This window comes from Drosophila albomicans, chromosome X (genome assembly GCF_009650485.2).
Source record: "Drosophila albomicans strain 15112-1751.03 chromosome X, ASM965048v2, whole genome shotgun sequence".
NCBI classification, from domain to species: domain Eukaryota; kingdom Metazoa; phylum Arthropoda; class Insecta; order Diptera; family Drosophilidae; genus Drosophila; species Drosophila albomicans.
Window position 1 is genome coordinate 12,106,116 of NC_047627.2, and position 26,671 is coordinate 12,132,786.

Here is a 26,671-nt window from a genome sequence, read left to right on the forward strand (position 1 = left end):
GATGTTTTGACTTCCAATCCTGTGATGTTGGTTGTAATGTGTTTAAAGAGTTTTTCAAATATTTATCACAAATATTTTCCGCTGACATTTCGATCAAATTAATGTCTCAAAATAATTGCGTAGGGTCTCGGTAAGTATTTAATTGAAGCGCATTGTGAGAAGGTAGCGAGAAGTTGCACAACTCGTTCTCACAACTGACACGCGATTTTGGCGAATTTAACCGGCGGGCGCCAACAGCAACAGCAACAGCAATAGCAACAGCAAAAGCAGTGGCAGGAGGAGCAGCAGCCAGCAGCTGTTTGTCAAGCGATTTGGCTCCACCTTGGAGCAGTCAGCCGAGCAGCCGAGCACCCAATGTTGTGCGTAGGTAAAGCGCGGCATGCGCGTGAGTGCCAAAAAAAAAAAAATAATAAAGTAAAAGGAGTGAGACTGCGGAGGACTCTAGCCTCATATTCACATATTCGCATTGGCATTCGCATGCCGAAGCTTGAAGCGACACGAGTCATAGCCAAGTCGGCAGTCGGCAGTTGGCAGCCAACAAAACAATCGGAATCATCGGGCAGAGCTTCAGTCTTCAGTCGAGCAACGTAACTCGAACGCAACGCAACGCAACGGACGGCGGTGCCGCGCAGCAGTACCACGAAAAGACTAGCAAACTAACAATAAAAACAATAACAACAAATTGAAGGAGAGAGCGAGAGACAAGCGTGAAATACGTCAAAAGCAGCAGCAACAATTCATAACAATTCGTAACACAGCAGGCGACACATACTGTTAGTTAAGCTTGTTGTTGTTTCCTTCCTTAATGTTCTATATTTTTTTTTGCTGTTTTTTTTTATTGTTTGATGGACAGTTGTTTAATTGATACGAAGCAAGCATATATGTATTTTTTTTGTTTTTTTTTTTTGGTGTTTTGCTGAATGTTGAATTCACTCGGTGACGACGTTGAAGTTACGTCAAAAGGAGCCACAAGCAGGCGACAGTAGCAGTAACAGCAACAGCAACACAGCAATCGCAACAGCAACAGCAACACAACAACAAGCGAGGCAAGGCGACGCGCCAAGCCCTGAAGCAAGTCTCAGAGCAGCCTTTGGCTTTGGCTTTGGCGCGTCGTTTTTTCCGTTCTTGTCACGATTTACATTTGTTCGTTGTGCTCGTTTTGTGTCCGTTTCTGTGTTGTTGTTATTACGCGTTGTTTTTCCTTTTTGTTTCAATTGTTTTTCTCGTTTTCTCCTTTTTTTTTTTTGGTTACCTTTTTGCTGATTTTGCAGCCGGCATCGACGCGACGGCAACAAAAACAACAACAACAAAACGTGGCTCGTGCACGAGCGAGAACGCTTATGTAAAGTGTAATATGGAAGCATGTCTTCCACATCCAGCTCCGTGCTAACGCTGTCATCGTTCAATTTATTATTTTTCACCCAAGGTAAGGCTCAACACATAAACCACAATCAAATAAATTCTCAATTTATTTGCCATTTACATAATCTGCTTGCTGTTCTCTTGTTTTCAAATCGATCAATCTGATTTAGTACACAATTGTTGCTCATACGCCATGTTGGTCGACATTGTGCCACCATTGCAAATTTATAATTATTACTCAGCATTAGTTTTGCTCAACGCCTGACCCAATTCCTTGTCCCTTTGGTGCACCACAAGACAACTCAAGCACCTTACTTGCGTCCAGCCTAAGGCGGCTTAGCCAAAGGTAAAGGTAAAGGTAAATAACATTCCATTTTCATGAGGCAACGGCAACGGCAACAGCTCAGCACTTTTATGCAGCGAGCGTTGTCCCAACAGTTTTTCCTTCTCCTGATTACTAATTGCAATATACTATGTGTATTTGCGGCCAGCCTAAGGCGGGCAAAGCCTCTGGCAAATGAGTTTCATTCATCATGGGACACGAGGGCAGCTACTGAAATTATCCAAATTTAATGAAGTTCCCAGTGAACAGAAACATTATGTCGTAAACAATATTATTCAATTTTGTTTGAAATATTATCTTTATTTTGATCATTAAGTTCAGAAAGTCAAAGAATATAAGCAATACATATAAACGATTTTAAAGGAAGAGGAACGATATTTTTAAACGCGTTTGAAGCTTGTTACTTACTTAAGAAATTTAATGAAGTGCCCAGTGAATATAAATATAATGTCGTAAACAATATTATTCAGTTTTGTTTGAAATGTTATCTTTATTTTGATCATTAATTAAGTTATATAAAGCACAAAACATATTTTTAAACGTGTATTAAACATTTTTCCTTATTGAAAGTCCAAGAATATAAGCAATATAATAATAATAATAATATACAAAATTGGAAAGGAAAATTTATTTGCAAAAACTTCATCAAATAAGGCAAAAAGTACATTTTTCTTTTTGAAAATCAAGAAACGATGTTTTTAAACGTGTTTTAAGCTTTTTATCTTACTTAAGGAAAAATAATGTAAGCAATATAATATTAGCATTTTTATTTACCTCACTAAATATAAAGTGAAAAGTATATATTACTTTTTAAAAATAAACACTTAAAAACAAAATAAATTTCAATAAAACGTTATTAAAACACAAGAATACAAAAAATTATTTGCAAAAATTAAAAAAAATATAAAAGTATTGGATTTCTTTTTAAAAACAAACACTTAATCAGGGTAACTTTAATCTTCGAATAAAATAACTATAAACAATAATTGCAACCCAAATGGAATACTTAATCGAATCCGGAGATTTCTGTAACTTCCCTCCATTTTCAAATCCTTGGGGTCATATGTTTATTGCAAGTGCGGCTTCTGTTATTCATAATTTATGAACGGTAATAATTCAAAACAAGTAAACAAAAATATTTTTATTTGAAAATGTTGCCCATCAATTCTAATTTCCCCATCGTTAGAGTAATGAGTGGTATTATTTGACCGTCCATTAGCATTCGGAAAAAAACTTTAGTATTTATAGGAAGCATTTTATTTACAGCTATTGACAGTATTATATGAATATGAAGATTGGATTGATAATGGTCTGTTTTATATAAATATAATTGCAGTTTAGATGTTTTCGTAAAATTCACATATACATCAATATTATTGAAGTCAGTTATATTAGCCTAATTTATTTAATGTGAGCACTTTAATGAACGAAATGGTTTTAATTTCTATAATATGAAATTCTTTTTATATAAGCCTTAGGAATATTTCGACATTTTTTCGTATATTCATTCGGTATATTTTATGAAGCATACTGTAATGTATTGGTTTTCTAGCTTTCTAACTTGTTTGTAATGTGGAGATATTATTCTTCTATGATTTAATCTAAAGTGCAGAAAAAATATAGCTCACCCAAATTTATATTCTAATCAAGAACCTGCAAAGTTTTTTATTCAAATATTTATGTGTGCCACTAGAGCTAAGGTAATCACGATACAAGCTGCAAATATTACGTATACGACGTGGTGTTACTTAGTTTAGAAACTCTTGAAACCATTTTTGATATTATGAATTTTCTTGCCAGTATCCTTTCTTGCTAATCATAATTTAATATAAGAAACTTTGAAAGTATTTTTTGAATTTTTGGTATTCTAACACTTTAAGCTGTATGAATAAATATTTTTATGGCTTGTAACGTCATAACAAACAGTTTTTATGTTTTGACCAAGTCACATTTATGGAGATTTAACTACATACATATATATGCAAATAGTCATCTTAAGTAGCCAAATTGGATTCTTCTACCCAAAAATATTCTGCTGAGTAATCAAGTTTTCTTTTCGCAAATTTAATAGTTGCAAGAAGTTGCCTATTGATTTTTCTTGAAGTTTGTTGGCGGGTTCCAGCTCTGGCCAGAAAATTTATAATAGCTTTTGTGTGCATGTTGTGCTCATTAGATTTGGTATTTGGGTATTTCGTTTTTATTATTTTTTATTTTTATTTTTATTGTGCCATTTGATATGCATTTATTCAGACCTTATCTCGAGTTGCTTTTGCAATTTAACTTGCAGTTGATTTAACATCAATTTAGGAATATTGACAGAGCTGTTGTTGTTGTTTTGATATTGTTGTTATTCGATAATAAATCTCAGTCGACTAGGCCAAGTTAAGCGCACGCCTCCCGTTAGTTGACGCCCCCTTTTCTGCTCCAACTACGTTTTAATGTCCGACCAACTCGATTTGCATGCAAATTGCGTATAAATCCTTGAGTCGTTTGTGTAGCCAGGTCCTTTAGAGTCCGCACTTGGTCCACGATTCGCAGCAAATGCAACGAGTCACGAATTGCGTGCTGTCAGAGCACAACGAGAAGCATGAGGAGGAGAAGGAGGCGTGGCAGAGGAGGCAGCATTGTATTATTTTATTTCTCATCTATTCTCTGCTTAAACGTGGCAGCATTCTTTTCATTTTATTGCATTTTTTTCTGTCTCTATGTGTGTGTGTGTGTGTGTTAGTTGTTTTTTTTTCTTTTTGTTTTCGTTGGCTTAGAACTTAGTTCGCGGTCATCTAATAGCCGAAGCGTTTACTTTTAATTAAAAACTTCTTTGGCCAGCCACAGAATAATGAAATTGTGCGTCCACTCTGAATGTGCCTTCAAATTCAATTTCGCCAGTATTTTTCTCGGTTTTTTTCGGTTTCTCGGTGTGTTTTTGTATTTGTCTTGCAGCTTTCCGCAGACGCAGACCTAATTAGTGTGCAATCATCAAGTTTATTGCAATGCACGTCGGAAGTTAAATTAAGTCATTAAATAGCTGTGCATCTCTTTGTCTTATATTGTTCTAATTATCTGTGCATCTTGTTGCCGTTGCTCTAATCATCATTTCTATCAGAATACGTGACATAATGAGTTCCAATTCGAATTGTGCACTAATTTTAGAAGAGAATAATAAACAAACCTTTGGAGATTAACCATTTCATTTCATCACCATTTCCGCATTCCGCAATAGTCGAGATGATTTATCAATTTTCAAATATGCACAACTTTCAAAATATATTGGCCCGAATATATTTTCTCAATTCCATAAAAATAACAACTAAAATTCAATAAAAGCAAACCAATGCAGTATTTTCTTAAATATACCAAATTAATATACAACTAACTACAAATATACCGAAGACTATATTTAGTATATCGATATATATACAATATAAATTTTTGTAATTTGTAATATATTTGTTTTGTATATTTTAAGTATAATGCCGCATTGATTTTTTCTTAAATTGAATATAACCTATATACATGGTATATCAATGTAGTAATATACATATATATAGTATATAATATAATAGCCAACATTACTATATCGATATATCAAATATAGAGTACAAAATATACCAGAACCAAAGTAGCTAAGACTGGATGCAAAAGTCGTTATTTTTTGCCCTACAAAATTAGTTCTTAAATAATTTGTACAATTTTAATCTGATTGCAATTAATTTACTATGAGTCATAAAGGCCTTAGCTTTATAGAATGTACCATAAATGAAGTAGTCGAGAATATTAGCTAGAAGCTGGTGTAAATATACTAAATAAAAACATAAACATAAAGAGGACAGAAAGGAAGTATGATAATGTGGTTTCAATGATAAGATGGCTTGCATCCGTTCACCTGGAGAGCTGTGAGTTGTTTGTTCGGTAACACAAATAGTTAATTAGTATGTTCTTCCCATTGAAAAGGGCCCCCATCCATGATTTATGCATGCACATAAATTGTTGCTCTCTCTGCCTCCGGGGTTAACAATACCTATACCTACAATGTGGCACAATGGCAGCCAAGCAAGGCAAAACAATAACAAGACACGAGTCTGAGGCAGAGTCTGAGTCTGAGTCTGAGACTGAGGCATCGCTTCGATGGCAGTCACGCCTCGGCTGATGATGAGATAGGATTGAGCATTAGAATGAACTCAACTGTCGCATGCTGAAGCTATTGTGCGGTTAACTAACTGTTGGTTGCAAGCACGGGGTAATTGTGATGCTGCAACACGTTCCACCTGCCCCCCCTCCCACACTGAGTGCATATGAATGTGCAGGGAAAGTGTGAGTGTGTGTGTGTGCTACTGAATGCAGATACTGCCGCCTTGCCATTTGTCTAGTTAGTTGTCAATGGCTTTTGTGGCTTGACTCTGCTGTGGGTGTCGACGATGTTAGTTTGTTGTTGATGTCTTTCACACACGCTCACGCTCACGCTTACAGCACACTGCTCGCTGCTCGCTGCGCACTATTTTTAGGGGGCGTGCAACAAACACAAAACACAGAACACAGAACACAAACAAAACACAAAGTGCAATTAGAGCTTAACCCTCCCAGAACACAACGACGACGACGACGACGCTACTATTTTGGCCAAGTTATTTTTGCGAAAGCCACTGGAGCAAAATTTCAATGTCAAACGCAAAAGGTTAAGTGTCAAATATCAGGCATTGTTTGCTCTAACACACACACACTCACACTTTCCACATATGCATGTATTTATATACATATATCCGAGTATAGAAATGGGCGCTTTGATTTTGCATTGATTTTCCATGACGATGGCATTGAGTGGCCGTAAGTCAAAGACATACATATGTGTATCTGTGTTTGTGTGTGTGTGTGTTGTTATTTTTGCCAAGAAAAATAAAACACAACAAACTTCTTATAAATAAACAAAACCGAAAACTTCTGCCACCCATAACACGATTCGACTTGCGCATACCGTGCAGCAAACTTTTCATATTTGTCTTTATTAGATATGATGAAGCCATTTTGTGGCATATTTTTGCATGCAAATTGCAAACAATTTGGCGGCGAATAAACTTGCATTCGTTTTATAAATCTGTATAAAGAGTTTCAACGGATTTTTGGCATGTGTCCACATTCATTGATATTGATGTGACAGTGCTGAAATATTAAAAGTATGTTAAATAAACATTTAAAGTTTATTACAGAACATTTATATTTTTTAAATTAAGCAGAAAATATAACATATACATATAACACGTAAACGTGTTTAAAGCTGGGATGAATAAAAGTTATACAGATACGGATCAAACTTATATTAACAGTATGTGAAGTGAAGTTAGAAAGTTTGTTATTTCTTCTTCTTTTCTATTATAAAACAGCAAATATACTTTAAAAAAAACAAAAAAATATATATTTTACAAGTGACCTTATATAAAGTAGAAAAATAGAAGAGTTCTACAATTCAGAAAAATAAATAAATAACCTAATATACGATTTTTGAAGAAAAAGAGTATTTACAAAAATTGTAAATTAAATTGTATTATTATTTTTATTATATTAAACATATTTGTATTTAATGAATCTAATGAATGAATCTAAAATCAATCTTAAAAGTGCTTCAAGAACATGAAAATCTTAAGGTATATAAACACATCTTGATTTTTTATAAATGAAAACAAATCTTAATCTCGATTAACGAATCTATGAACGAAAGCGCTGTCAACTAAATAAAAACTTTATAAGAATTTCAATTGATTTAAAAAATGCAAAATTTAATATTTGCAGTTTTATTTTGAGAATTTGACATTTGTTAAATTATTATTATAATTTTATTGCAATACCAAATACATTTTCTTATAGCTGTCGGATTAATTCCTATAACAGCCAGATTATTGTGCTTGGTTTTAATAATGTGGTGTTATTTATTAATATTTTAATAAATCAATTTTGAAGATGCATATTGACCAAGATAAAGATGCATATCAGATACCAAAAGATACGTGTAACTTTTAGAAATTGACTTTTCTTGGTGTAAGAGTAACAATTTCTTGTAACTCTTCAGAAAACTCTGTTGAATAAACAAACAAGCTATGTACCATCAAATCTAAAAAAAAAGCAGCTACAACTCTTGTAACAAGCTCACGTCCTAAAATTTGATTAATATTTATGTGGTCATTTAATAAAAAGTTGCTGTCCCAAATCATTTGTCCCCAAGTCCCAGTCTGACGCTCACATACAAAACTTTCATTACGATACTTTGCTAGTGTAACTAATGTGTGCAATAAACTTAAATTGTTGACATTGGCATTTGTTGAATTTGTGTAATTAAATGAGTCCACACACTCTACTATAGTATGTACTTCTACCACTAGTAGTAGAAATATAATATTGCGTATACGCCACGTCTGCAGTGTATTTAACGCTCGCCGACAGCATTTGTTTTGTCAACAGCAGCGCCAAATGTGAATCGACGTACGTCTGTCCGCAGACGCCAACTCAGCGAAAACTGCGAAACTGTTTCACAATGGCAGCCTTCTGACAATCAACTTGCGGTGCAGGATTAGCTCTTGTCGTCGTGACCTCGTTGCTTGGTGGAGAGGATAGGAGAGGAGAGAATTTTCCCACTGTACTGCAACTTATTATGAATTTTAATTAATTCTGGCATTTTGTTGTGACTTTGCTGTGCTTGCTGTTTCACTCACTGGGCAACGCTCGAGAGTTCCAAGCTGAGAATTGCACAGCACTTAACAGATGTTGTTTTTGTTTTTGTTTTTTTTTTTTATTGTTATTACCATTGCTGTTGCTGCTGCTGCTGCTACTGTTACTGCTCCTGTTGCTATTTGGCTGGGCATTGTTGTTGTGCAACATAGTCGCTGCCTGCCACTCACTTTTCCACTTGCCATCAAGTTGTTTATGACTTTTTGAGCCCAGGTACGAGTAGTTTGGCTTTGCTTGCGCTTTGCACTCGAGTCCTTGACGGAGAGTCGTAAATGGCTTTAGGTCGAATAGTTTTCGTAATAGTTTGCTTTAGCTCAAGTGGATTCGACTTACAGTTATGCTGTAGTTAGGCAAAAAACATTAATCATGATCACCAAGATCTCTACAGACAACAATGGCAAGTTGGTAATAGAGTTTTAGGTTACACATTACACAATTTTTACTATGGTAAAAATGTAGTTAAAAGGTTAAACATAACTACAACTTTGAAACTTTGGATTGAAATAATAAGCAAATGTAAAAATATTTGAGATACATCAAATTCTGTATACTAAATATTATGCAGTGATCTACAATATTCAACTTAAATATATATTTGTTTGGGCTTATTGTTATTTACGGTTGAAATATATGGAGCAATTTATCAGGTGGATTGAGTTCTTTGTATATGGGCATTTCCACAGAAAGGTCCACCGCGACCAAAAAATTAAAAGTTCTTGAAAATGATTTTTTCCAACATGGTTGCATAAAGAAATATTCAAATTTAATAAACTTGAAAGAATTTTGCATTTATCATTTATAGATTTCAAAATATTCGAATGCAAAGTCCCGAAAACGCACCTGTTGTGATTATGATGTTTGTAGGGCATATTTTGTTTTGATAACAACTTCTAAAATAAATGCATTATGCTTTGTCTTTTGCTTTGTAAAATCATTTGGAGATTGCAAGAAACGAAAGAGAACGCAAAAAGAAACATGCGATCACCAATAACGGTAAAAATTTTGATTTGCATTATCACTTATTTTAATGTCCCGTGCGCGACCGAAAAACAACATTTCTTATCAGTAAATCCAAATCACTTGTTCGAATTTCATCAAATTTTTTTTGCAAACAGAGTTTATGCGCGCAGTGAATATATAAAAAAAAATTTGGAGAAAAAAAATATTTGTATTTTTGGTGATCATTTAAAGTTTGTCCCGTGCGCGACCGTAAGTACACAACATAAGTACCAACTTATTCCTATCTCATATTTACACAATATGAATGATGGAGTAAGTTGGCAGCATTGCCGCAAAATTAACAAGTAAGAAAGCTACAGTCGAGTGTGCTCGACTGTGAGATACCCGCTACCCATTTTGAAAAAAAAAACAATATATTTTGCGGTATTATTCTCAAAATATACCAAATATACAACAAAAATACTAAAAAATATACCAACTGGTATATATGGTGTATCGATATAGTACCGCATTCAAAATATACCATAGACGGCACAATATACCAGATTGTCAGCCAAAGCAACCAAGACCCCTAGTCAGTAGGTGTTTTTGCCATACAAAACTATTTCTTTAATAACTTCCACAATCTTAGTCTGATCGCAACCAAATTTTTAGGAATCATAACTATTATAGTTACTATTCTATATACCAGAATACGCAACTCTAGCTATAAAATTACGATTGTTATTCAATTTTTTTGATTTGCGAGGGCGGAAGTGGGCGTGGCAAAAATTTAAAACAAACTTGATCTGCGTGCAAACATAACAAATGCTGTCGAAAATAAATTATAGCTCTATCTCTTATAGTCTCTGATATCTAGGTGTTCATACGGACAGACACACAGACACACAGACGGACAGACTGACATGGCTAGATCGTCTCAGCTGTTGACGCTGATCATGAATATATATACTTTATGGGGTCGGAGATGCCTCGTTCTACCTGTTACATACATTTCCTGTCGGCTCAAAGTTATAATACCCTTCTACCCTATGGGTAGCGGGTGTAAAAATAGTGGTGGTAAAAAATGTCCCGTGCGCGATGTCCCGTGCGAATTTACTTCAAATTGAATTAAAAAAAAATACAAGTCGTTTTTGAAAAAAAATTATAATCTTCTTAATGAGGCATCAATCCACAACAATTTAAAATTAGTTGCATTAAAATATTGTCTCTGGATTAGCTGAAATTTGCGTTTGAATTGGTTGACCTCTTAAACCACTTCCGTTTTGTGTCCCGTCCGAATCACTTGACTTCTGCAATTATCTTCTGAATGAATAAATACCCAACATCAATCTTTGCACCAATGAAAGAGCTAATAAAATGCTATACATTAAGCGTTTCAGTTGAAAAAAAAAACGTTTCCTTTTTACCGTGTTTTTACTTTGAACGCGTACGAATGTCCCGTGCGCGATTTTGGAAATGCCCATATGTATGTATAAAATAGATAAGAAAACTACATTCGAGTGTGATCGGCTGAATGATATATGCTACCCCTTGAAATAAAAGCAAAATAGTGCGGTATTATTCGTAAAATATAACAAATTTATATATATATATATATACCTTTTTTTTGGTATATCTTTGGTATTTTTTCATATATACTATTACACTCAAACTCAATGTCAACTAAAGCAACTACCATAAGACCCGACTGTAATATTTATCTGATAGCAATTCTTCTTTTAGAAGTCATAATTACTAGGCGATAATAAAAAAAGGCGTCGTTTAACTTTAGAGTATTGCAGTTATATGCAATGCAATTAAGTTTCATTTTGCAAACATATGAAACTAAATGTAGTTGTATTTTACAACAGAACAAATTTTTGATGTCACACTTTAGTTTTTGTTTTGATTTAAGCCGCACAGCAGCGCCATCTAGCGTTTATTTTTACAGTTGTCGTCATTTTTTTTCTATGACTATCTGTGAATAATTAAATGGAAGTGTGTTTGGTTTATGCTTGAATTGTGTTTTTGCGAGTGTCATAACAAAAGCATAAATATTTATTATTTGCCACATATAAAATGAATGTTTTATTTTACAACTCACAACACAATTGAAAAGAGACCAAGCGTAAAGCCACGGAGCAACGAAAAATGCTTTGTCAATGGCAAAACAACATTGTGGCCACCAAAATGAAACTGGACTCTGGCTTAGCAATCCACAGAATAACGAATCGATCGGAACGCGTCCGAGGGGAGTTGAACCAACAAAAAAAAAAAAAAAAAAATACAAAAATAAAAAAGAAAACAAAGAAAAGTTTCGTTTGAGTTTTCATTTTATGGCTGGCGCACACGAGAGTTTTCCTGCCTGCATTTTGAACAGGTATTGAGAGCTGTCAAATACCCAGCAAAAAGCAAAAAGAAATTCCTAAAAGAAATGTTGCAGCAGAATGTAGATAGCAAGTTGAGTGCATAAATAGAATAAATCATTTCTCCATTACCAGTCTGCTTTTCAACATAAATCCATTGACTGCAACACTTCACAGCAATCTCTAACTTTGACTAGTTGACTGTATTACGCTTACAACTGGCGTCTGCTTGAAAGAGCTTTTGTTTCTGTTTTGATTCCTTTATATCAAGTTTCATTTAGACTGCCTTCCAAAAAAATTTGTGTAAAGCATTTCAAATGGACACTGAGCCTTTGTGGGGCCTGTTGAACGCTGAGTTCTGAGTGAGTTGCTTGAAGCATGCTGTGAATTCTTCTGAATAATTCGGACTATTTAAATGAGTTTTTCGCTTTTCGCTTTTTGCTTTTTGTTTTGCTTCTCCCGACATTTATGTGCGAAACTTTTGTTTACACTTTTGCCAAAAGTTTCATATTAAGTGGCTAGCATATTGTTTGCTTTTATTGCTTTTATTAGAACCTTGCCGTAATTCCAAACTGAGCTCATTACGATTATCATTAATACTCTTAATCGTATTGAGTAAACTTGGTGCGTTTATTTAGTACAAAAATCGAAGTTCACAATTAATGCAGATTGTTAACAAAGTCGATTTAATTCAAGTGTTTTGCTGCTAAATTGGATAAAGGAATTCCACAGCAAATAACTGTAGTCCAAAATTCGCTTATAAATTGTTTTTACTCTTTCATAATATGCCTGAAGGTGTGTGTATTTTTTAAGCAATGACAAAATAAATGCAAATTTGCAGGTTTTTTTTGTTTTCTTCCTTACTTCTGAAGGATTTTTGGTACATATAATAATATTTAAATTTTTACCATTTCTGAAAATCAGATCGAAAATCAGAAAAAGCCTTCGGTACATTTTGGATATGGTATATTTTGAATGTGATGGTATATCGATATACCAAATATAGCCTTCATTATATTTTTGTTCATTTTTCGGCAATGGTATATTTTTAATACAATAGTTTATCGATATACCAAAATATACACTGAAGGCTGTATTTAAGTGTTTTGGATATGGTATATTTTAAATGTATTAGTATATCGATATACCAAATATAGCATTCATTATATTTTAGTCATTTTTCGGCAATGGTATATTTTCAATACAATAGTTTATCGATATACCAAAATATAGCCTTCAGTGTATTTTAGTATTTTCGGCTTTGGTATATTTTAAATGTAGTATTATAGCGATATAGCAAAATATGGCAATCGCCATGTTTTAGTATTATATCGATATATCAAAATATGGTATGTAAACTAATTTCTTTTATTAAAATTGGGTATCTCACAGTTGAGCACACTCGAATATAGCTTTCTCACTTGCTTAGTATTTTGTCGTTTTATTTTGTTAGTATATTTTAACTATAATACGCTTAAGTGTAGCTTATTTGTTTTTTAATGCGATTACCTAAGACCATCAGGCCTTCTTCAGCTCCATTGATAATTGCGAGCAATAATTAAGGCGATTGATTAGTGATAAGTGCATTAAATTAGTTTGGCGCGCTGCCCAAGGCAAAGAACTCAAAGTCAAAGTAGTCGCTGCTCGCACTCAAACTCTGCTGTATTGGCGACCTAATTAAACGCCAAACGCCAACGCCAACTGATGGACACTTGACGGGGCCACACACACACTCACACACACACACATACACATTCGATGGCATTCGTTTTGGGCTCGAACAGAATGTGAAACTGAAACTGGCCTCAACTGCGAGTCAAATGTATTGCAACTGGCACCCGTTGAAATCAATTAAATGACGTCAGCAAACGGGGTCGGGCCGATATTCAGTTTACGTTGCATACTCTCAAGCTGCACATGGCAAACCATTACATAATATGCATGTGTGTGTGTGTGTGTGTGCATCAGCATCAGCATCAGCATGTGCATGTGTGTGCGAGTGTGTGTCTTTTTGTTTTTAGCCATTTCAGCGTGGCATGCTCTGTCCTTATCTGGCTTTAAGCCCGATGCCTCCCACAACTTCAACAAAAGCTTGCCCAAAAGTTCTCTACACACACGCACACTTGCAAACTAATGCAAGTGTACTATGTGTGAGTGTGTGTGAGTGTGAGTGTATGCTCTTCTCTCGACCGTCTCTATTTTGGCCAGAGCATATCAAACATTCCAAAGTTGTTATTACTGTTGAGGGCAAACTCATTTGTTGTGCCGTTGTGCTCAGCTTTATCAACATGTTCGCATGCACAACTCACCAAGCGAACGAATGCCTGACAAACTGACAAACTGCCTGACGCGCAACATGACAGTATGACGGACTGAAGTTCAACCGATGTAAAATGTGCTACATTGAATCATCAATCACATTGCACACCGAATCGCTTCTACTCTGTGTGCTCACATTAGTTTCAAAAGATTTCATAATATGTATATATATTTAGAAGAAGATTTTATAATTTACAAAATACAAAATATTATATTCTTAAATTTATAATAATCATAAAAAACATACCTTAATCTTTTGTATATTTGATTTATTATTTATTTTGAAAATAATCAAAAAGTTAAAGATATTTATAAAGTATTGAAAGCAAAGGTTCCACAGTTATTCCACTTTTAACTTATTTAAAAGATTATAAAAAATAATGTTAATAAAAACAAATAACTTACAGATTAAACTCTATTGATTTCAGATATATATAAACATTAATTCATTGATTTTCTACGATATTTTCCTGTCGCTTCGTTAAAGTTATTGCGATAGTCACATAAATATATCGATTCATATTAACTTAATTCAGTTGAATTTAAGCTAATATTAAATCAGATAGAACAAAATTTAAAATCCATTTAAATATTTTCAAATTTAAAATTTCTTTTAGATTCAACTGAATGGCTTACACAAATGTACAAAATATTATTAAGTTCGTTTTTCAAAAAAAAAAATATATATTTAATGAGTCATGAATATTCATATTGAAAAGTGTATCAAATCTGACACATAAAAGGTGCTAAAAGTTCTGTTCAATCTGTAATCCGATTGATAATGATTTGCTGTTTTGTTTTTTTCTGCTTTTTACTTTCACATGTTTGAGCACGCGAAAGTACTCACTATGCAAATATGACACGAAAAAACAGAAGAGGAGGAAAATATTTCGCTTATGCGATTTTATTTGGCACATTTGCGCCGTGTACCTTTTATGAGGGGGGGGGGAGTCTGAACCCTGAGCATACACATATGCACATATGGCATATAGCATATATAGTAGTGTATTTGTATAGTATATAGTAGAGGAGAGCAGGCAGACAAGCTGTAGAAGCTGTGACTGAACAGACATTTTGGTGGCAAGTCCTTTCAATTGCTTTCAGTGCTCAGGGACACACACACACATGCACAGGGCAGACATTCACTCGGAATGATGAGCATTATTTTTGACGATTGTGCTTTTGTCAAACTATCCGTATCCGTACCTTCATAAAGACCCAAAAGTCTTTTTAGTTAAAAGGCGTTCGAGTGTATGGATATTCAAACATTGACATAAATGTTGACTTTTCAGAGATATTTGCGCTCTTGCATTGGATTTAACAATTGTTGTTTTGCAATATTGTTAATTGCTTTTGACTTTTGTGACGAGTGTTGGCATTATGAAACGATAAGACAGCTTTTCATTCATATCAAATAAAAGCAAGACATATTTATTTGATTACTTAAATCTTTAATAAGACGAAAGCTCATGACCTGCTTCCCACTAATATTTAAATTATTCAAATATATTCTGTATAGTAAGTTATCCAAGTTGAAAGCGTTTAAAGCTGAGGAAACAGAAATAGACTCAAATTGGCAGGAAATGAGTTTTATGAATAATTTGCAGAAAATTCCTTTAACGTTTTTAATTACGTTGCCAAAGTGTTGAGTAGTAAAAGGCGTTTGTGGCGCCTAAATTCATTAATTCATACAAATTAAATAATATTTACAGCTAAACTTGAAAATGAAAGGAAATTTAATGCTTGCATGTTTATGATTATGGAAGTTATTTAAGAAAGTATTTTATGACAAAAAAAAGTCTAAGTTGATTTTGTTGATAATCTGATATATTTTGTACTTTATACTATATTTTGAATGTATTACTATATCGATATACCAAATACAGCGTTTGGTATTTTTAGTGTCTTTTTATATATAAATTTAGTATATTTTATGTAATTGTTTTGCTTTTATTGAAACTGGCTAATGAGAATCTGTATAGTTTATTTTGAATAAGTCGATATACCAAATAAAATATTTTCGGTATAGTAATTTAGTTTTGCTTTAATTGAAATTGTGTAACGAGTATCTCACAGTTGAGCATACTCGAGTGTAGATTTCTTACTTGTTATGAAAACAATTTTATTCTAGTCAAGCAAATTTCGAATTATTTTGGAATAAAATGTATTTTATTCATGATAATTTTTGATTTGTACAACATATTTTTCTATGTTATATTTAACATTTATCTTCGAGTTTCCTATATTATTTTTAAATTCGTTTTTGAACAAAGTAACCAAATATTTTTAGCCTTATGTTTTCCCTCTTTTTCTTGGCTTTTTCCAAATAAAATTTGGCAATGCACTAATCATTTTCACTCGCTTTTCAAAGTTGAATCACTTACAAAAATAAAAAAAAACCGTACAACACAATCTATATATGGATTTATCGTAAGAATGGTTGCGTGTCGCAAGCACATTTTGCGAGCAGCGATAAAAATCTGGGTAAATAATTTTCACTTCACGACCTTGGGGCAAATGTCACAACTTATAAATAACAAGATGGCTTGCCAATATATTTTCCTTGCTTTGATCGACCGTCTACTGTCTGTCAAGAGCAATAAACTGCAAAAAAATGACCAACGATTCGACGATGAAGAGAAACATCTGCAAACGTTTGTAAAATGATTTCAAAGGCGAAACAAAAAGAGGATTATTAAAGTCGTACCCCGGCCAGAGATTGCAGATTGAGATAGTAGATGCCACAGATATCGAACTGCACGGGATTCTGCATAATTTGCACAGCGAACTCGTTAGTTTGAGTTCGCGTAGAGCGCATATTTAAGCCAGTTCGCATTCTTGTCTGCTGATAGGCGGCATTAAGTAGCTGCTGCAGCTGTGCCGACTGCAGCGAGAATAGAAATGTTTAGGTGATTGTAATCCTATTCCAAATGCTACTTACATGCTTGGCACATCGCTCTGAGGCTGCGCACAGTATCCAGATCTTCATCATGGTGGGCAGCAGGACGTAAAGTCCTTGCCACACCAACAGCCAGGTGAGATTCGAGTCCGAGATCTCCCAGAGCACAATGTAGGCATAGCAAACCATAATGAAATCGCCGATGCACAACACATTCAACATCAGTACCGACAGGCCATAAATGCCCGATATCTGGCGACTCAGGCGGACAATGTGTGCATAAGTTGCACGCAACTCCAGGCTGCAACGTCGTCCTTCTGTCAGCTCATCCTGCAGCTGCAGCTGCTGTGCATCGAGCCGCATCACGAGCATTGCGACCTGCAGGCAGCGTCCACGCACCGCTTGAGTGCTGAACAAGTAGCGAATGTTGGCGATCATTTGGCTGACCTGAAGCGAATTGAACAAACCCATGAATAATGCGCTCGTCGTCACACTGCAGTCGACTATCAAATGGATGCGCAGGGTGGTCAACGAGATGCGTTTGCTGCTCATATCCGGCAGCTGGGACAACAGCAATCGCTCGCGATTGCGAAAGAGCAGAGCCTGCAACACCATCACCATGTGTGTGATCAGATAGGCGACATTCATCGCATCCAAGATCCTGACAAAGCCGGTGTAGTGCTGTTGTCGTCGTAGATGGAAGTCGTTCAGCTGCCAGCCCCGGTTCAAATAGTGCCACATTTGCAACATCATATCGCCCAGCACCATGGCCAGGTACGCACTCAGCAGTCCTTGTGTGGCACGTTTCTGGGCGCTGCAGGTGATCGCCAGCACACGGAAATAGAAAGTGAGAAAGCGTAGCGTTCGATTGGCCATAATCCACTCGACTAAACCGCGTCAAAGCTAACGCTGTCTGTGCGGCTGTCCTTTCAGCACATGTGTCTCTGTGACCTGTATCAACTTAATTAATCATATTGCTCTGGGGTGTTGGCTGTGTTGCACACAGCAAGTCAAAGAAGCCGCAAATCGATAAATTGAACTACTGGAAGAGGAACTTTCGAAATAGCTTTTCATGAGAATAAAAAAGAAGTCAAATGTTGTTGTAATTAAAAGCATTGCACTCTTGACCAATAAATTGTTGTGTTGAGGCTAAAAGATTCGCACAAACAAAAAGTAAAATTTATTCAAATTGTGTGCATTAAAGTTCTTGACAAAGAGTTTTAGAATTCATTTTATTTACACCTTTATAAATCTAACATTTAATTAGCAAGCTTCGTGAATAATTTCCGTTTTTAATCACAATTTGTTGTACTTTTCTGTTGCAGTGCTAACGGTGCTTAGTATCACCATCAAGTACAACGAATACGCAACGGATAAAGGCGGCAATTTCAGCATACCCTGCATTGCACAGGGCAATATTATGTGGGTGAAGGAGCACGGCAACAATAACACCATTATACAGGTAAGTGCACTTCGAAACAATATATTGAGAACAACGAACAAAAGTAGTTGACTTGTCTACATATTCCATTTTTATTTTTTAGCATAATTTATATGAAACTTTGACAAATTATTTAATCGGTAAATTACGCAAACGTTTAACTTCGCATACGTCAAATTAAATAAAAGTAAAATTGTACATTCATCAAATTACGTTCATATACAAGTCGATTATGTTTGCTAAATAAAACACAAGTCAGATTATATACAATATTATATAATTCAAATTATACAAGCCACATAATTCATACGTCAAATATGTCAACTTTGGTGTAAGTCAAATGAATTTTACGAACGTAATTTGCTCCAAATTATGTGTGATTAAAATTACGTATACAAACATTATAATATAAATCAAATTACGTATACGTCAAATTGCGTATTTGATAAAATACGCATACGTAAAAGAAAAATTACGTATACGTTAAAATTACTTTTGTATATGTATGTACTTAATGTATAATTATAAATGTAATTTCATTTCAATTTCGCTTCTGCAAGATTACGTATACGTTAAGTTACGCTTTATGTATACATCAAATTACGTATACGTTGAATTGCGTATCCGATAAATTACGCAAATTATATAATATGTACAATGTATGTATATATATTTAACCAATCACGTATGCGCAGACTTATGTTTAAGCAAAATTACGTATACGTTCAGTTACGTACATATCAAATTACGTTATTCATTATTCAAATTGCATATTTATCATATTACGTATACACTAAACTACATATATACATACGCAATTACGTATACGCCAAGTTGCCATACGACATATCACGTATACGCCATACTGTGCCATTAACAAATTCAGGAAATTTATTGGTTACCTTAAACGATAGCATATAATTAGTAGCTGCAAATTTGAGCGTTTCCCATAACTAAAAGTTCAACATCTTGATCAAGACTCAAGGTATAGTTTAAGGGGCAGACAATGCTGCTTCTCCTGCTGCGTGTTTTGTTCCCTACAAAAGGCACTTAGTGGCCGTAGCCTTGTTTCCTTTGGGCACTGAGCACATTGAGAAACGCCAGCCTATAAATAACAAATTTTCCTTGGCTTTTCTGACATTAGTCCCTGAAGGCACGAGGATTTTATTTTGGCATTCCGTTGAAGCCTTGTGCCTAGATGTGGCCAGAGTTTAGCTGGGGCTTCCATGTGCTTGGGCTTGTATTAGGATGACAGGCGTTTTAGCTTAATCAATCACAAACATAAAAACCTTTCTTTAATCGATGGACAAGTTGATGCATTACCAAGAGTAATTGTTAACAAATTTCATTAATGAAATTTCGAATTTTTACAATGACTTATAAAATGTTTACATTTAAATTATGTACGTAATAAAGTGAATTAAAATATATGTTACGCAATTTTTCTTTTCCGATCATAATTCATAGTTTTAAATGCTAAAGTTTGGCTTTCATATCAAAGCATTTGGATGATTGAATGTTTGGTTGACTTCATTGACATTTGGCTTTTATCTGGTTGGCTTTTGTAGACGGGTCGAGTGCTGGTGCTGCGCAATGTGAGTACCTCGGACAGCGGCATTTATGTTTGTTTTGCGACGCTGCCAGTGACAACGAGGCGGACAACAACAACAACAACAACAGCCACAACAACAAGTGCAACTGTGACCACAGCAATAGCAGCAACATCGAGGACGATAACAACGGCGACGACGACGACGACGACGCAGGCAGCAACAATCCCAGCGACAGCAGCAACTACCTCACCGCAGCAGCAGGAGAATGAAGATAAGCAGGAAGAGCACAAGCAAAACGTGAAGATTGCTGATGATGATGAGAAAGGCCATGACAATGAGCAGGTCAAGCAGGTAGAGCAGGTGGAGAAGGAGGAGAAGGAGGAGGAGGAAGAGGAGCTGGAGTATCAGGCTTTTCAGCGCATCAGGCTAACGGTGCGCACCACTCCGGGCCCCGTGACACAGCTGTACTTCAAGGCCTCGACAATACTGGGCTTTCTCATTTGGCGCTTCAATAAGACGCAATCGGGCGGCTATCCTGTGCGCAGTTTCACAGCCGAATATCGCAATGTCTCGTACCGTGTGCCACCGGCAAATGTTAGCTACGAACATGAATGGAGTCGCATGGATCCCATTAACATAGCACCCAATGTGGTGAGTATCTCATTTCTCTTCATTTTTTCGGGGGGTGCAATTGTTTGGCATGGCAATTTAAGCAACGACGAATCATCATTTCCGCTTTTTTAATCACTTCCGGGGCCACAACGAATACAAATACAAATACAAAAAAACAGCGTCAAATGGAAGTCTATCGCCTGGCACCGAATACCACCTACGAGTTTCGAATATGGGCCAACAATGAGCTGGGCAGCGGCGAGGTGGTCACCACCAATGTGACAACATTGCCGGAGACCAAGGAAGAGGGTAAGCTGACATAATGTTTAACTTGAAGTACTACTTGTTGTCAGGAATTGAACCGAAATAGTTGATAGCAATAGGGTAATGAATATTTACTAATCATTCGATAGTTTTCTTGCTGTCGTAACTATCGTACATACATCTATATGTGTTAGTAGTTGCTCTCTTTCATTTTGTGTGTCAACTGTACGCAACGCAGGGAGAGAATGCAAGAGGATGAAGAGGAGAAGGAACGAAAGTGAGAGCAATAAAGTGTCCCTGCGTTGCGTGTCCTTTTTAGCTATGTATGTATGGTAGGAGTATTAGCACTTACTATCGTATTACTCATAGAAATACTATCGATAACTATTTATGATTTATAATTTATGATTTATGTTGTTTAACTATTGTTTTGTTATCATTCGTTATTATTCTTCTTATTCTTATTCTTCTTCTTCTGATGATGATAATGGTGATGATGTATTATGTATGTATTTAAGCGAGAGTTGTTCAAGTATATTTTTTGTATCTGGTAATTTTGTTTTTGTCATCTCTCTTTTTCTTGTCTATATATCTACATATATATATCTGTGAACCTGTGAACGATAAACGATACGACACCTACGCCGCCTACGTCAACGTCAACTTCGACATCGACCTCGACGTCACGTCACACAGATCTCATACGCCTTATTAAACCCGACTTAGATAATTTCGATCCTCGCATTTGGATAGTCGCCGTCAGCATAGTGCTGGGAACACTTGTGATATTAGCCATCGGACTCTGTATTGTGCTCTCTAAGGAGTGCTATCAATCAACGCAAATGGGTACAGCCAATTCGCCAACGTCAATAACAATAACCGAATCCAAATCATAATTTTGCCCAACAACAGCAAAAAAAAAAAAAAAAAAACAGACAGACAAACAATCGCTCTCTCTCTTTCTCTCTTTTGAACTACTTCAATTATGATTTGGATATATATTCGAATACATTTTGTTATTGTTGTTGTTCATGTGGCAAAACGATAGCCAAAATGAATTAATTACAATATGCAACTGCAACTGCAACTGCAACGTTTCATGCTTGCCAATCAATATTTATTGCCATTGCCAGTGTTGTGTAAATTTGCAAAAAGAAAAAAACAAAAAAAACAAAAACCGAATGGATTATTTTTATAATTTTTTTCATTTTGATTTAATTATGATTTGTATTTTGTTTGCTCGCCTCAATGTTTATTGTTGTTGTTGTTGTCGTTATTGTTATTGTTGCTGTTGCTATTGTTGTCGTTATTGATGTTGTTGCTCGGTGGTCTCACATACTATTATTATACTATATTGTATTATGCTATACATATTTAATTTAAGCCCTGCGTTCCACATTTGATTTGCATTAATTAACAAAATGTGACAGCATATTAATCTCTAAGTAGTACATATTATATACTATATATAACATATGTAGCATCGTATAAATATTCTCGCTCGTTTTACGCTTCCTTACCATTTCGATTAATCCACATCGAATCGATAAGTGCTCTGCATACATAAATAATTGCATTGCAATTTTTTGCATACATACTACATAATTATTATTAAGCCGTAATCTTAATGATCATTAGCTGTCGAGCACATCGTTTGTAATGATACAGATGTATTATCTTTATAGACACAGCAAGCAATCCAGTCGCAACTTCTTTTTGGGCATAACTCACATTCAACAAGCTTCCATTTTTTTTAAAGTCACTGGCAAAAGTTCCAAGTATTAAAGAAATTTATATGATTTTTATATCAAGTATAAATCTTTGTAAATTTTTGAATTTTTTTTTTTTGGGTATATTTCAAGAATAATACTAAGAATAACCTTCGGAATATTTTTTAATTTTTCGGTATATTTTAAAATAAAATCTTTGGTATAGTTTTGTATTATTTCGGTACACTTCAAGAATAATACCAAGTACAACCTTTGGTATATTTTAGTAATTTTTCGGTATTTTTTTAATAATAATACGTTTTGCTTTTACTCAAATGCAAAATAAATGCTTATTTCTATTTGTTATTTGACAGTTTTTATTTAGTAGCGTGAAATTCGATTTTAATTATTTAAAGCAAAAAACAAATACTTTTGCCAGTGATTTTATATGTAAATATATGTGCATACATACATACATATGTCTGCATACTGTAAATAACTAGCTGAACAAATATATTGTTTAGCAATTTAAATAAAAGTAACTATTGAAATAAAATAACAATTTCAAAGCTAAATAGTCAATAAATAATCAATGTGTCCAGTCGTTATAAACGTTTTAATTAATCCTGCTCAATTTTAAAATATATGAAAAAATTACAAATTTGAATTTTAAATATTTGCGTGAAACGACAAACGATAAAATATTTAGCACTTAAGGATTTTAGGCATTTATTAATAGCTGCAATATGAATTTTCATATTAATAATGGTTGTTCTTTTAAATTCCACAAATTGGTCTTAACATTGCTTAGCATTTTATTAAATACTTACAATTTTACACTTAGGGAATCTTCCAAATATTTGTGATATTTTAATGAATATCAACCTCAAGAACTCTCTATCTACGCCGTCCTATTTGAAATATGACATATGTACATAGTACCAACTACATCTCAAAAAAGAAGCCAATCACTTTATAAATTTATCTAATTGTAGTAACAACTAAAGTTAGCTGAATTTAAAATATTTTTAATATTTGTAAACTCAGTTTTATATTAGAATTCAGATTACTCAATAAAAATGTGTTTAGAAGTAACTCAAAATTTATTAATTAGATAATTTAGAATACATTTTTGCTTTTATTGGATTTTTCTATATATTTATATAGTATTCGAAATTATTATAGAATATAATTCACGTAGTAAATTGAAGATAATTCGATTAGTAGATCAGAGCATTCCATAGATATATTTTTGGTTATTCTTGAGTAGTAATGTTTTCTTCCAATAGCGACCAAAGTATTAGGCACAACTGTGATAGCTAGCACCCTTAATCAAAATAAATAAACAAATAAAATTAACTGCAGCTAAAGTGATGCACTTATTTGAGGGGATTTCAACAGGAAAGAAATTGTAATATGCTTTAATAGCTTTAAATGCGACCAAAAAAGCCGAAAACAAAAAAGGAACAAATATACCAAAAAAAAAATACATATATGCCATGTACTTTAAATGATAAAAGATACATATGTATATATAATATATATGTGTGTATGAAAGTAGCAGCTTGTGATAAGATCAGTGATATGATTTATGCTTTCCTGTGTTTGTTTTCTTGGTGTCGTGTTCTTGTTGATGTTGAAATACCCAAAAAACAAAAATGTTTAGATAACGCTTTATTGATGTTGTAAACTGAATGTAATGTAAACTCGATATATATATTAAATACTAGCTTTAGACATGTATAAGTAGTGAACTAATTCCATTTGTTGTGTTTCCCTTAAGGCACGTTAATTTCAATGTTTTAACCTTAATGAAAGACAAATACATTCAACTATCGGAATATACTCTCGAGTACCCGAGTCTTGTTTTGAGTTATGTGCTTATTGCTAAACACTAAACACACACGCTCACACGGATACATGTAAACCACACACACACACACTAAAACACATATTACGTATACGCACTCGCATTACGTATACGCCTTGTCTGTTCGCTGAGTGCGCTTAGCCACTTGGCCACTTGGATACAGCCGTTTACTTTTAGTAAATACTGTGAATAATTGCACACACACAAACACACTCACACTAGCTCAATTATGAACAAGTAATTAAGAGCACACACACACACATACACAGAGACAACAACAAAGAAAACGAAACTAATAAAAACAAAACGCATAAAGGTAAAGTAATTAATGTCAAATGCCTAATTCAGTGTTTTCTCGTTTTACTCTTTCTCTCTCTCTGTTTATCTCATTCTCTCTTTTCCCTCTCCCCTCCCCCCCCCCCCCCGTGCGATTTCCTTCTCTTCATTTTCTACTCTACTCTCTCTCTCTCTCTCTCCCACATCTCTAACTCGAACTGTCCTCTCTCTCTCAATGCTTTATTCTATGCGGCGGCCATAGAACTTCAAGATGGTTGGGACAGCATTGAGCTTATACCGAATATAATACTTAATCCCGGTTTCAGTGAATCTGACGGAGCTAAGAGCGCGCCGCCGTTCACGCGCACCGTTATCTTTGGCCACAACGGACGAGCGTACGATGATGATGATGATGACGATGAGGATTACGAGGAGGAACAGGAGCCGACTATGGAGAAATTCAAGCGCAAAGTATCGGTATTCTTTACAGGTCCCACCATTAAACGTATTTGAAAGTACAAAATGCAATTCTATGGCGTTGCTTTCGACTTCACAGATTCATTTAGGTTGTTGATTGTGCTACGGTTCGGAGTTCGGAGTTCGCAATTCATATATACAACACACACATATAGTATACATTCATTTGTGTCTGTAGAGCTTATCAAAAATAATAGATTTCGGTTCGGTTTCAGTTGCCAGAACACAGGATTGATTGATTAGTACTTACTGCAAAACGCTATTAAGGGTTCGCTTTGCTTTACGACAGACATAAACAAATAAAACCAAAAAGAAAATCTGAATAAGAAGGGAGAAATGCATTCTAAATCATTACGAATAAGTTCCGACTAACAAAAGTGAGCTTCATGAAGAACTGAAACCTTAAAAACTATGAATCGTTAAACTAATCTAAACTAATCCAGTTAATTTGGTCTCTCAGCTCGCTACAACTTGAATTATTTACAGAAAATGTTGAAAATGTTGTGCTCATATTAGATTGGCCAGGTTGCAGACAGACATTACTCTTATAAACACATTGTGTATTTTACATGATATAAACATAAACATAAATAATAATAATAATAAAATGACAAAAATATTGCTGTGATACAAATTCAATTGAAATGGACATTGTAAGGATTTATAAATACGAGTACTCGTAAATAGCAAAATCAAATTGAAAGACACAATCCCAAATTATGTACGAACAACTAACTAATTTAGTTACAAGTAACAAGATAATATATTATTCGAATTGAAACATCAAACTCACATATATTACATCACAGATTTGCTGAAATTCGATTATTTAAATAGTTCTAGCCAAATGAAATAGTTTTGAAAATGCTGGTAATAATTTTCTTGTTTCGTTTAGCTTTAAATTTAGAAAAAAGAAAAAAAAAAAACAGATGAAAACACAACTGTGAAAGAATTTTATAATTATGCAAATATTTTGCACAGTAACGCGCACCAAAAAAAAAAAAAAAAAATAAAGATTATATAGTATACATATATGAAATGAGATTAGTTGTTACATCAACGAAATGTGCTATGATTTAAAAATCGATTGTTAAGAACAAAGAAAAGTGCATAAGAGTTTTTTAAACATTTTAAAGTGGCAATGCCGTGTGCTTTAGTTTTCGACTTAGGAGCTACGTACATAATTTACAGGAAACAATTTAAAACCTACATATATATATATACATATGTATATAAATTAAATACAAATAATATTTATATAGCGTAGTTAATGTATCTGAGATAACTGCTTCCACACAACCCACAAACCCAAAACAAAACAACCAAAAACAAAACCAAAATCTAAAAAAATATTGACATTTTTATGATACTCGTAATAGGAACACATTCAGTTGAATAAATAAATGCAAAATCAAAAAACGCAAACAACAAGAAAAAACTAGCACAAAAACTAATATTATAATTATATATATATGAATAAATTCGAAATAAATTTATATACATACATGTAAATTAAGAAAGACT

The 26,671-nt window shown here is 34.2% G+C and overlaps 2 protein-coding genes across 4 annotated transcripts; one reads left to right on the forward strand and one right to left on the reverse strand.

The window, feature by feature from the left end:
- The first annotated feature begins 391 nt into the window (after window positions 1–391).
- LOC117564131 (contactin-2) lies at window positions 392–26,189 on the forward strand. 3 transcript variants are annotated; one of them, XM_052006959.1, is made up of 7 exons: window positions 392–773; window positions 1,272–1,426; window positions 18,271–18,407; window positions 19,955–20,590; window positions 20,731–20,860; window positions 21,512–21,661; window positions 24,997–26,189. In XM_052006959.1, the coding sequence occupies exons 2-7, from the start codon at window positions 1,363–1,365 to the stop codon at window positions 25,242–25,244; spliced, it is 1,365 nt and encodes a 454-aa protein (XP_051862919.1). In that variant the 5' UTR covers window positions 392–773; window positions 1,272–1,362; the 3' UTR covers window positions 25,245–26,189. The 3 variants fall into 3 exon arrangements, with proteins under 3 accessions (XP_051862919.1, XP_051862925.1, XP_051862918.1); XM_052006958.1 differs by having other exon boundaries at window positions 394–773; window positions 24,933–26,189; XM_052006965.1 differs by lacking the exon at window positions 21,512–21,661 and having other exon boundaries at window positions 393–773; window positions 24,933–26,189.
- On the reverse strand, window positions 16,627–17,821 carry LOC117564682 (putative gustatory receptor 9a). Its single transcript, XM_034243561.1, has 3 exons — window positions 16,988–17,821; window positions 16,754–16,930; window positions 16,627–16,692 (listed from the first exon to the last, which is right to left on the reverse strand). The coding sequence occupies exons 1-3, from the start codon at window positions 17,819–17,821 to the stop codon at window positions 16,627–16,629; spliced, it is 1,077 nt and encodes a 358-aa protein (XP_034099452.1).
- Window positions 26,190–26,671: the final 482 nt, after the last annotated feature.

Excerpts from the sequence above, each read along its gene's own strand:
- LOC117564682 (XM_034243561.1), bottom strand. The coding sequence starts at position 17,821 with ATGGCCAATCGAACGCTACGCTTTCTCACTTTCTATTTCCGTGTGCTG. Across the intron at positions 16,931-16,987 it reads CAGAGCGATGTGCCAAGCAT|TCGGCACAGCTGCAGCAGCT; the intron begins GTAAGTAGCATT and ends TTCTCGCTGCAG. Across the intron at positions 16,693-16,753 it reads ATCTGCAATCTCTGGCCGGG|ATGTTTCTCTTCATCGTCGA; the intron begins GTACGACTTTAA and ends AAACGTTTGCAG.
- LOC117564131 (XM_052006958.1), top strand. The coding sequence starts at position 1,363 with ATGTCTTCCACATCCAGCTCCGTGCTAACGCTGTCATCGTTCAATTTA. Across the intron at positions 18,408-19,954 it reads ACAATAACACCATTATACAG|ACGGGTCGAGTGCTGGTGCT; the intron begins GTAAGTGCACTT and ends TGGCTTTTGTAG. Across the intron at positions 20,591-20,730 it reads TTAACATAGCACCCAATGTG|CGTCAAATGGAAGTCTATCG; the intron begins GTGAGTATCTCA and ends ACAAAAAAACAG.